The 12,818-nt window shown below is 40.3% G+C and overlaps 1 protein-coding gene across 3 annotated transcripts in view; it reads left to right on the plus strand.

The window, feature by feature from the left end:
* klhl5 (kelch-like family member 5) overlaps positions 1-12,818 on the plus strand; it is a 54,775-nt gene that overhangs the window by 27,084 nt on the left and 14,873 nt on the right. For 2 of the 3 annotated variants that reach the window (XM_054779236.1, XM_054779237.1), the window contains 4 exons: positions 8,465-8,653; positions 8,928-9,064; positions 10,046-10,242; positions 12,059-12,271. In XM_054779236.1, coding sequence (XP_054635211.1) covers positions 8,465-8,653; positions 8,928-9,064; positions 10,046-10,242; positions 12,059-12,271 — 736 coding nt within the window. Of the gene's footprint in view, positions 1-1,003; positions 1,590-8,464; positions 8,654-8,927; positions 9,065-10,045; positions 10,243-12,058; positions 12,272-12,818 lie in introns of those variants that run through there. The other variant, XM_054779238.1, reaches the window with a different exon arrangement.

A 12,818-nucleotide genomic window follows, 5' to 3' on the forward strand; every position in this document is an offset into this window, starting at 1 on the left:
CTAAATAATTAAATTAAAATTTAAAATAAGGGAGAAAAGTAACAAAACAAAATAGGTAGAAATAAAACACAATTTATTAAATCAGACAAAATCTAAATTGATTTAAAAAAAACAAATTTGAATAACTATAATTAGTATTGTTATGTTATGATTGACTACCGAAAATGGAGTGCACCACTAGGCTGCAACCATGGTCACTGATGGTTCAGACTCAACTAATTTGTGGTATAATTTAGCAGTAAGCAAGGTCAGCTATGGGATCTTGTTTGGCTGAATACAAGACTGGCATGGTTTGGAACAAGGACACTAGAATTAAATAGGTCTGTCAGCTCCAATGCAACACTTATTTCAGGATTGCCATTGTTAATAAATTTGATAGACTATAGCCTGAATCATCATCATCACTGACTTGCCGTGTATTCAACTAATCACCCAGAGAAACAAATTCGCTTTAAGCTATATTGTGAGGGAGTCCCACACAATATACACTTTGTGAGTCTTGTACACTGTCCTGTTAATTTACAACAACCAGTGTCTTTGTTTTTGGGGAACATGAAAAATGAGAAATCTGGTCTTTTGGACCGTTTATTACAGCAATTAATGGCTGGGCATGTTTAGAATACAATTTTTCTGGATTCTGCTCACCATGATGTCCACCAAACAAGACAGGGTATTCTATGAAGGTGGATGGGGACATGACAGTCCTATTCAGTTCTGTGTTCTTGGTTTGGAAGAAGGACTTCAGTGCATGCACGTTAAAAATGTTTTAAAAATATTAATAAATATTTACCACTTCATGTACAACAGAAGAAAAATTGTTTAGTGTAATTGCACAATAAATGCTGAACAAAATGCGGCTTGAAGCAGATGTTTGTGAGTTTTGTGCGTGAGAGGCATTGACACCATTCACCATCCTCTCTCCCTTCCTCTCTCCGGGTCCTTTTGCTGTGTTCATTCGGGCTCCCCCAGTCGCCGTGGCCGTTACCGAGGAGCGCTCCTCCCGCCATTTCCTCCGCCTCACTCCCTGCTATGTCGAGTGGCGGCTCGAGTTCTTCCTCGCGGAAGGAGTTCGATGTCAAGCAGATCCTCCGGATCCGATGGCGGTGGTTCGGTCACCCCGCCGTCCCTCCGCCTCACTCACCGCCGCTAAGAGACTACTTCCCCGGGAGGAGAACGGTCGGCAACTCCTCAGCGGGACCTTCGTTTAGTGGCGGTGACAGCTCGACTCCCGCTGGCGTCAACAACACCAACGGGCTGGTAACTAGCGGGAGCACCGGGTTTAACCTTTGCAACAGCAGAAAGTTTGTTGATCTGTCGGGGAGTCGGAGTAGCTCGGGTGGAGCTGGAGCAACCGGGAGCTCCTGCCCTCGCTCGGCGAGCCAGCCAGAGTGCAGAAGCTCCTCCGCGGCGTGGGTTTCTCCGCAGCCACGTCGCCGCACTCGCCCGGTGTCGAACATGGAGCCCTCCGGCGAGGCCCCGGTGCTCCAGCTGGTGCCCGAGCCGTCCGCTCACGTTGGCGTAAACGGGGAGGCGGTGGCGGCGAGCAGTGAAGAGAACAACCACCCGGACACTGACTCCAGCTCCTGCAGGTATGAGGCGGTGGTCAGAGTCTAGTCAAACGCTTACATATGTGGTTAAACTTGTGCATTTGTTTCCTTGAAAGTTACTTTTACACAAGGATGTACGATATTACCTTACTGCAAGGGTTTTCAAATTGTGAGGCAGGACTCCCTGGGAGATAGCTTGAGAAAAATAAAAAACATATTTTCCAAACCTGCTCACCTTAGTTATATTTAAAGGCAGAATTAATTTCTTTGTAGTTTCTACATGTGAGAGAGTAAACAAAGTCTGGGGTGAGCAGATTAACGTCACAACATATGCTCCAGAAAATCAGTTTTTCGTGGGGTATTAGAACTGTAGGGGGACAACAGTTATTATTACTCTATTGTTGTGTTCTCTGAGGGAAGGCTGACAGTGCCACGCTTTGAAAACCTCTGCGGTGTTCCATTCCTACAGAGAAGAGTTGGGATGAGTCATTGTGTGTTGTGTTGTTGAGTTGTCAATTACTACAATTCAAATAACTGTAAGCTGATGGGTCTGTTTAATCCTAGTAAAAAGTGAAATGGAATTCAGCCAGTTGGGGCTGTGCAGACGTGATGAGGTGGTGGAGGACCGATCAATAAATACGGAGTGACAGAAAAATGGAGCACCTTTCGCACAGCTTGTGGGCCACACACTCAAGTATCTCCTCTCAACCCCTCTCCTAATGAGCCTTGCTATCCAGTCTTTGCTACAATACGAAATGAACATGGGATTTGCAAATAAACGCAAGCACTGCGATTGTTATTGGTTTAATAACTGATTCAGGAACACTAAAAGAGGTCCCTCAGTGACTGCTTGAATGCTTGCTTGATATTGCGTGTTGCATTAGTGTGGCCTTCAGTCTAAAACTGCATTCAGTGGTAGCTGTCATGGATGGCAACAAAGAGAATCACAGCCATATGGATGGAAAATGCCATGTATATTTATGTAGTGCACTCATACATAATTCTTATTATGGCAGACAAAAAGGAATTACTGATGTTGGCACAAAAAGAGGCTGAGTGGGTATTGTGCATGCATATAGCCTTGTTCCTGCACATGTTGTGGTTGCCATACCAACACAAAGATGTGTTCCTCTTTTCAGCTTATATATACTGCATGTGCAGCTGAGTGTGTATATTTGGAGCCAAAGTATGGGCGTCGTTCACTGTGTCATTCTCTTTCTGTGAGTTCTATGTTATGATACTCGGGTAACAGAATCCAAAATGAAAACATGGCAAGGTATGCTTGTAGAATCCCAGAGTTGCAGAAGGTTCAGCTCCACCTTCTCAAGCTCTCTCGTTTTAATCACACCCCTTCTGGGAGGTTCCTTCTTTGCTCTCTTATGTGTGGATTGTGGGAGTCTAAATGCAGTTTAACATGCAACGGTTGTCTTTCTTTCAACTTTTTATGTGATGAATGTAATCATGTGGTTCAGTGTAACGTCTGGTCCTTGTAGGTAGTCATATGATGTTGTGCATACATAATCTTTGTTCCCTCATCTGTAGAATCATTGAACAGTGGTACCTTGGGTTTTGTTATTACCGTAATCTGTTTCAAAGGGTCTGTCTAAAACCGAATCATACAAAATTGGAAACAATTTTTCCAATTGGAAACCTTGTAAATCTAAGTAATACATCCCAGGCACCCAAAAATGTGCATAATCATACAAAAATTGGGGCATTTGAAAACTGAGGTTCTAATGCTTTTTTTATACCAACATATGGACCTAATGATTTAACAATTAGCGCTTGTCAGCTAATAATGGGCACCCCTGATATAGAATACTGTATTACACTGTATTACTTATTTTAACATTGTTTCCATCCATCCATCCATTTTCTATGCCGCTTATCCTCCCTAGGGGTCACGGGTATGCTATCCCAGCTGACTTCGGGCGAGAGGCGGGGTACACCCTGGACTGGTCGCCAGCTAATCACGTAAAAAAAAAAACATTTTGAAGGTGTGGCGGCTTTTACTGAGCCGTGGCGCACCACCACGATCCATTACACGTAGCGGAAACTGGACAGTAGTCCACCCCATCATTATTTGTATTCATGTCAAGACATTTAATGAAATATTATATCATTTTTATTTGGGAAGAGATTGAGGGCTGCAAGAAAAGGGAGCACTGCAACGAAGTGGTGGGTGGAGTATAATATAGCAGTGTCTAGAGATGTGGCACAGAAACAAGGTCAGCTAATGTTTGTGCGTGTGTTTTGCCACCATTGTATCCTCAAATGTTAAAATGTTATGCTGTTACGGATTGACTCAACTAGCAATGTAAGTATGAGTAGCACCCTGGTGAGGCGTGTAGGTCCCACGCAGTTGAAAAGGAGAGCTATTAAGTTGAATGGCAGTGTCTCATTTCGCACACTTTCAGGCTTACACTTCTGAGTGCATAAGTGCGTTCACACTAAGATATACAGCAAATGCAATGCGCCATCAGTACGCAGATGTTGCACTCAATACACCACAAACGATGACCATAACCACCCTCAATCATCGCCATTTTGGCGACATAGCAGAAGGGGAGGAGCTAACTCAAGTGGTTGTGGTTCACAATTACCTTTAAAAAGGAGAAAAGAAGAGGAAGCGGATAAATATAGTGATAATCGTTTTTCGTAAGAGTGCAACGAAATTAATCGATTTGGGACAGCAATGTTTAATTAACACCTTTAGGAACTAAGTGCACGGTGTACCTAGTATACCAATTGAAGTGTGCTGACAGAAGTATTTGATTTGAGACACAGCCAATGTGTATTAACTATGAGCCTGCAGGTTCATCAGGCTCGAAGGTTCACCACGGGGGAATGCATGAGATTTCTACAGAGTGTGCCAGTTTAGAATCTCTGTCTAAAATGGTCTTGTTTTGCCACGGACTGTCTTTCTTAATGTCTTCATGCTGAGTGCCAGCCTGGTTCAATTAAAAGGGACTGGAAGGCAGCCTTTGCCCACTTCAAAGCACCTCCTCAGGCACTATTTAGCCCCACCATCCCTCTGAACACATGCACAAAAAGACTCAAACTTGCCAAGAAGGCTCCCAGTAGAGGTGTCAGCTCGGAAAGGAATGCAAGCGTAAAGTGCCCAGGTGCATGATGGGCAGATGTGCTGAATTGGAAAGGACTTAACTATGGATGAGCGATGCTGAAATTGTACAAAGATGAGAGACTAGTGGAGAGCAGTAGAGGCACTACCAGACATCAGATGTGAGCTTTGTCTGCATTTGAACAGTTTTTCACAGCATTAATAATGTGAGAAATGGGGCTGAAGTAATAAAGTTCAAGGGATTCCCCTACAGCTGCTGTAAACATTCTCTAAACTGTGGAGTGCCTGCAGCGTTAGGTGATAAATCTTTGTGGGGGAATTGCTGTGGTTGTCCTCATGTAAAGGCATTCATACAGTCTGTTAAACTGTACATACAATCATTTCCGTTGTGTAAGCCGCTACTTTTTTCTTAAACTTTGAATCCTGTGGCTAATACAGCGGTGCGGCTAATTTATGGCTAAATTTTAATCTTGTGACAGCTCCTTTACTTCAGAAAGACTACTAATTGCTTAAATACTGTGCTGCGACTAGTCAGTGAGGAAACGGTAGCTCTTTCTTTGCCAGGAGCCAATCACAAGCTATCAGTGCACTCAAAACAAGCTTGTCAACCCATTGGAAATTGCAGTAGATCATTACTCAATATAACAGTCTGAGTCACGGTGTCATCTTACAAAAAACGCTAAACTCATCACGCAGCAACTTAACACTCAAAAGGTATACTGTACCTAAGAAATACACATGTAATTATCAGCCTCCCGCTGGGCTCTGGGCTCCCCTGGTGGACAGAGGCAGCATTGCTGTTCTCCAATGAAATGCTCTGCTCAGACGAAATGAATTATGGGAAAACATTAAAATAGTTGTTGTTTTTTAAATATTTTATTTATATATATATATATATATATATATAATTATATTATATTATAACAAATTATTGCCAATAAACAATATTATTGTCAACACTATTTTGAGACCATTTTTTCATTCATGGAATAATGCCATGTTTTTAGTATTGTCAACATTATTTTGAGACAATTTTTCATGAATGTAATGATAATATATGACATAATAATGCAAGTACACCGTATCAAAAGCAATAAACTTAAATTTCTCAAGAGTATTTAGCATTGTAATTGGAATGTCAAATTAAACAAACAAACAAACAAACAAACAAACAGCATAATAAATTAAACAAACACAAAAATAACCTAATGAAAATAAAATGGACTCTCAGTCAGGAATGGGGCAGGAGGACAAAGGAGACAAAAACTTACCACTGAATGAGATGAGAACCTTTTTTTTCCCAATAGATCTCAGCTGTGGCATGTCGGCTCGGCACTACCAGCTCATTAGCCAGTCTCCATGCAGTGTGAAAGGTAATCTAATCTAACGTCATGTCTGATAACTTTACTGACGCATAGTGACCAGAATACTACATATAACTTGTCTTTCAATATTTGCTGACTAATAATAGGCCAGCGATCATTTATTACCTCCGACAAGCACAGAGCAGAAGTTATGTTTTGATTTGTCTGTTTGTTTGTTTCAAATTAACTTGAAAAGTTCTGAATGGATTTGGATGAAATTTTCCGGAATTGTCGGAAATGGGATATGCAAGAACTGATTACATTTTGGGGGTGATCCGGAAGACAGTCTGGATCCAGGAATTTTTTAAAGGATCCTTTAACAATGCGAGATAGGACCATTATCTGCATTTGTACATATAACTCCACAAAAAATGGTCAGAGCACTTGGAAAAAAAAATACAGGACAAGTTTCCAACAGGTTCTACAAAATATCAAAGACTGATCCAGAAAATGTAGTTATTAATTAATTAATCTCTAGTTAATTAATTATTATTTGAAAAAACGCAATATATTGAGGGAGCAATAATTAGTTTTCAAAATTTATCGTGCAGTTAATTGATTTATTGATTATCGTGACAGGCTTAGCTGTAATTATAATACAGTGAAACAGTGATATTTTTGCTCATACCATCACGAAATGTCAAAGCTAAATAGCAATGTTTGGTTACCATGACAAATGAGGCAGATGTGGTGTAACCTTGGTGCTGCTTAGCAGTGGTTAAAAGAAGATACAAAGACCTAGAAAACAAAGGATTACAACTCATTGAATTCCTTGGTATCTAATCCAGATGTAAAATAAAATCATATTTTCATATTCAGGTAGGAATACTTTGGTACTTGTTTTAAGGTCATGTTTTGCTTCATTTTTGGTCCAGTAAGGAACAAAATGCAAAACATAGAAAAGCTTAGCATTTATTTAAACAACTTAAATGATTTTTAAATGAAACATAAAAACTACAAACTGCCAGCAGGTAATTCTCCTATAAATGTATCTAATAAAAACTAAAACAAACACAAATAAATAAATATAATAGGTAATAGTTTACAACTACTCCTGTCACGATAATCAATAAATCAATTAACTGCACGATAAATAAAAACAAACTCGATAATTTTGCCGGCCTCGATAAATTGACATGTGCATGCATGTTTGTTGGCTCCATGTTATTTCCATTGGGGTGTTTTTGTCTTTTTTGTTTGTTTATTATTTTATTATTTGTTTGTTTAATTTATTTTATTTAAAATCTCTTGACATTTCAATTATAATGTTAAATGCTCTTGAAAATTTTAAGTTTATTGCTTTTGATTTGGTCTACTCGCATTATTATGCCATGTATTATCATTACATTAATAAAAAAAGATGGTCTCAAAATAATGTTGACAATAATATTGTTTATCAGCAATAATTTGTAAGACAATTATTGTCCAGCAAAATGTATTGTCGTGACAGGCCTATTTACAACGTTTCTTTTTCGGAAAGTGCAACAATGCAGGCAAGTGGATCAGTAGCTGTTTGAACAAGTGTGAATTATTCTTTCATTTTCAGGAAATTAAATGTCTTTATTGTAAAAAGCGCCGCCTTCTATGTCCGTTTATGTATTTCACAGAGAAAGCAAAGTGCTCCCAAACAGGAGACTTTAACGACAGAAGAGGGTTTTCAAGCTCTGGCTTCTCCTTGGCAGTATCACCAGCCAAAGGCTTGGCTGCACTGTATTTGGTTTACTCAGTATAACTTATACTCCCCGTCTCTCACTTCCTGTGTACGATGTGGGAACTTGCTATGCCTCTGCACCATACCGAATGTTCCTTACCAAAAAATGCAATTACAAATACATGTATTGTTAGTCATCTTCAGTGTCGTTTTTGATCTGTCCATTCTGCTGCGTCTGGCTTTTCGATTTCAAACATCTCTAAAGATAGCATCAGTTCATTTCTCATCATTTTGTGCTGTGAGGAGTACTAAATTAAAAACACACACCTTAATGCTCATCAATGAAATGTTGTCTTGGGAGCCATGATGGGTGATGATTCACCTGGTAGCTATACTTCATTGCTTATCTGTGACCTACATGTGCACACGCACACATCTCATCAGCTCAACTGGATGTGTAAACAGCACCATGCTTCATCTTTTCCACTGAAGCCTTCCTGTTTCCACAAATCAGGAGTGTGGGTGGAAAATTAGGGAGCATGAGTTAATGCATATCTTACAGGCTCGGATCTCAGTGCAGTTTAATTTGCAGCTTCTCTTTTAAGTGTGATATGTTTATCTCGCTGTTTATCCCTTCTAATTGGACCATGAAAGAGCTTTTGTCTACTTCTGCATCTTTAGTCTTGTTAAAAGGTTAAGTACCATCGCACAATGATATGTGGAGGAAAGACAAAGCTGAGACAAAGCAGCTAGCATCAAATGAACTCAGAAATTGTCTTTTTTTTCCCTCTTCTATGTGTCTTTGCTGTGCGGGGCCCAGGACGTCCAACAGCAGCGCCACGCTGTCCTCAGGCGTGTCGATGGAGCCGTGTGCATGTCCTGAGGAGAGCTTGTTCACCACTCTGTCCCATGCCGACATCACATTCCGCAAGATGGAGGGCTACTTGAGAAGCCGGCAGCTATGTGATGTCACGCTCGTGGCTGGAGACAGAAGGATACCTGCGCACAGGTAGGCCAAAAAAAAGAAACATACTCTTGTTAAATAAAGCTGTTTTATTTGTGATGCAAACGCCAACCTCTGCCATGAAAGACCTCCACAATTGTTTCACTTTCACAAACCGTTTCATTTTGCTAATAGTGGTTATTGTTATGAAATGTAATTCATAATTATATGTATTGTTAAGTGATGCTGCTTCAAACTAAGAGCTTTATCTTTTCTAATAGCAGGCTTCCTTCCTCCTTGCTGCTTTTTTGACTTGAACATAAACTCTCGCTTCACACAGGCTGGTACTCTCATCTGTGTCGGACTACTTTGCAGCCATGTTCACCAGCGATGTGCGGGAGGCAAAGCAAGATGAGGTGAAGATTGAGGGCGTTGACCCTGATGCATTGTGGGTCCTGGTTCAATATGCATACACGGGTATGAACACTTCACTCTAGCTTCATTCAGATGTAGACTGTATTTTCTCTTTGTTGAATGTCTTTTAGCTGGAAATGACACAAGGCTTTTAAAAGGTTGTGGTAAGAGATTTTAAATAATAAAACATACAAACTTACATTTTGAGGAAGTTTAGTGTCCACCGTGATTCATAATATTTCAAGCTTTAGACATATCCAATGTCCTAAATTATGATAGAATGTATAAGATCCTTTGAATGTTTTGAAATAATCTGTTTCCTCCAAATGTTTATGAATAATAATAGGGATAATGAATAGTAGTATTTGTCAACATGTAAAAGAAACAACCATTACGCCATTAAAAAAAAATCACTTTAACTCTAAATTTGGGGTACAAATCACTGCAGGCTTGCTTTTATATTAAATTTGAGCCTACTTTTAACATTTTGTGTTTTCCTTTGATTTATTCTCTTTTTGCGATTATAAAACAGAAATAAATTTGTTTATAGCGTAATGTATTTTTTTAATAAGGTGACACCGTAGAAATTATTTGAGCATGTATATATGTTTATGTAAATGTGCAAAGGTTGGATCAAGGCAACTGGATTCATCTTGTTTGTTGCAGACCTTTCAACCAAATGGCTTCTTCAGTTTTCTAAGGCATAATGCATAGCAATAGGTCGTTAGCCTGGCTGGTGGCAAAACAATTTGACACAACCACCAGAGACATAAATAGGGAAACTCCACAACTAAAATTTTACAAATGAGTCTTTTGGACGAAAGGTGAAACATCTTTAACAAACAAGTCCAATTGCTTTGAGTGGACGTTTCCAGATCACAATGACCTGGATGACCGAGAATCTACACAGACATTTGTATATGCTTCATGCTTAATTTATTAAAGTCTTACTCGCAGAATAAGATTGAAAATCTCAAAAACACTATTTTTTTGTATTTCCATCTCCTTTGACCATGTTCCTTCTCTCACATCTGTGACCTCCAGGTCGTCTGGAGTTGAGGGAGGACACCATTGAGTCTCTGCTGGCAGTCTCTTGTCTTCTTCAGCTGTCCTCTGTGGTCCAGGCCTGCTGTTCCTTCCTCATGAAGCAGCTCCACCCTTCCAACTGTTTGGGCATCCGCTCCTACGCTGACGCTCAGGGCTGCCACGACCTGCAGAGGGCGGCGCACGCCTACATCATGGTGGGTGTCCAGCGACTTCATCTCTTAACTGAGGGTGTCTGCAAGGTCACAACGGAGTAATGAAAAGAGTTGTAACAGTACATGTAATTCTAATCACATTTTTCTTTGCATTGTTCACACATGGAACACATTTAGTGAGGGCCAGGAAGTATACAGTAAATGCCACGGGATAAAGTCACATGTCACCTTCAAAACATTGCAAAAATTTGAAATATTGTCTCTCACTGTGAGCTAGAGATGACAATACATGCTTTTGTTTCCTCTAGACCGGATTATGGTAATGACTTGTCTTCCTGCCTCAGTATAAACTCATTGAACAGCCTGCAGTTGGTGCCGAATACGGCTGCCAGGCTGTTGAAGTCCAAGTTGACAATGGTTGCCTGTGAGCTATAGGATTTAGTCTGAAATACTAATCACTACCTTCAGAGCCATAAATGCACCTGCATATATTCCGGATTTGCTTGAAATGTATTGTTCCCAGCCGAGCTCTGAGGTCATTTAATGAATTTATCTCATCTGTCCCTCCTAAAAAAAAATTAATAAAACGTGATAGAGCCTCTATGAGACCTTTTGCATTTTTGCCTGACAACTGCAATATACTTCTCTTTGGAGAAGCGTTCACTGTTGTTATTGACTGATGATACTGTGTTCTCATGTTGACATATTGTCCTCTCATTGCATTTTATTCAGTTATTATTTTTAGGGCTGTCAAAAATGGTAAATGGTCTTTCACTTGTATAGCACTTTTCCATCTCTAAGGCACTCAAAACTCTTTGACATTGCTAGCACATTTACCTACTGATGATGCAGCATCAGGGGCAACTGGGGGTTGAACACATCAACAGCAGTGCAATTCCAACACCATATATGTATCTCCAACTCACAAACATGTCTCTAGTCAGCTCGTCCTGGTAACAACACTTCCTCATTGTCACGAGATGCATTCATGGAGACTCCTTGTCCTTGTGTGTGAGGGGGAGGTGCCAGGTACTTGGGAAGGGAGCAGCATAGAGACACACGCAGTAATCTCCATGCAGCAAAAAAAGTAAATATAATGGTTCCATATTCACCGATATTGATTAATCGGTAAACCTATTCCATCTAGAAAGCCCGCTATTAAAACACCTCCTAAAACCTCCACCACCATTTTATGGTTTTATATACATGCTGTAACTATACAGTAACAGGTACAGTACCTTCATGATAACATGTAATACTGTACTTACACTATTTTGTCATACTTTGGTCATTTTAAGCATTTCCAGAACGTCCTTCCTGGGCGCATTGATTTCACATAGCAACATTGAAACGAAAAATAAAAACACAGCAGCAGCTCCAATATGTAGTGTTAGCTTTTGGTAGTGGCCTGATGCCTTGTGAGCGCGGCACTGATACGCTGTGAGTGAGTGTGGTGAAGGTAGTAGCTAGCCGGTGTGGTGTGGCGAGGTGTCACGATGCCAGTAACGTAGTCCTTGAGCGTAACAATGTTAATAACAGTAACAATGTCACTGTAGCTTGGTAAATATGCAGGTCACATGATGTAAATGAAGCATTTTTGGCAGTTTTTGGATGTTTTTTCAGCTTTATAGCTTTATAGGCGGAATAGGTGCATCCCATTATGTGCATTCTTATCTGTTTTTATATCTTTAGAACGCGCAGAAAAGATAAAGACAGGTGCGGTCATGCCTTACATGAGGATTGTGGATGATGTGCAAAAAAGTGAATTTTTCCTTTAAACTGTGAAGTACTTTCTGACTCATATCTTTGAAAAGGACTATTAAAATAAAGTCTTTCTTGTTAACTGTCTGCCCACAAGGAACATTTTCTGGAGGTCGTCGGAGGCCAAGAATTCTTGCTTCTCCCACTGGACGAGATGGAGCAGCTGCTCAAGTCCGATGACATTAACGTTCCAGATGAGGAGACTGTAGTAAACTCTTTGCTAACCTGGGTGCATCACAATGCCGACTCCCGCCAAAGGCACCTGCCCCTGCTTCTCGCTCACGTCCGACTACCACTGCTGCAACCACAGGTGATAACTGATTCTGTCAAGGAAAAACTACAGTGCTTCTCTATATTTCTAATATAGACTCAACAAAAATATACTGTAAATGCAACACTTTTGTTTTTGCTCCCATTTTTCATGAGCTGAACTCAAATATCTACATTGTTTTTCTATGTACACAAAATGCCTATCTCTCTCAAATATTGTTCACAAATCTGTCTAAATCTGTTAGTGAGCATCCATCATTCATGAGTCATAATCTATCCACCTCACAGGTGTGGCATTTCAAGATGCTGATGAGGCAGCATGATAATGGTGTGCCTTAGGTTGGCCACAATAAAAGGCCACTCCAAAATGTGCAGTTTAACTGTATTAGGGGTAGTCCGGAGGGGTCTGAAAATCAGTGAGTATCTGCCGTGACCACCATTTACCTCAAATACTATATACACCGATATGGTCTTTGAAAGGGAGGCTGACATCATTGCAGCGTCCCAGCAGACACCACTGAATGCTTTACTTGGATGCAATGATTTCCAATGGGTTGACAAGCTCGTCGTGAGTGCACTGATAGCTC

This window comes from Dunckerocampus dactyliophorus, chromosome 6 (assembly GCF_027744805.1).
Source record: "Dunckerocampus dactyliophorus isolate RoL2022-P2 chromosome 6, RoL_Ddac_1.1, whole genome shotgun sequence".
Taxonomy (NCBI): Eukaryota; Metazoa; Chordata; class Actinopteri; order Syngnathiformes; family Syngnathidae; genus Dunckerocampus; species Dunckerocampus dactyliophorus.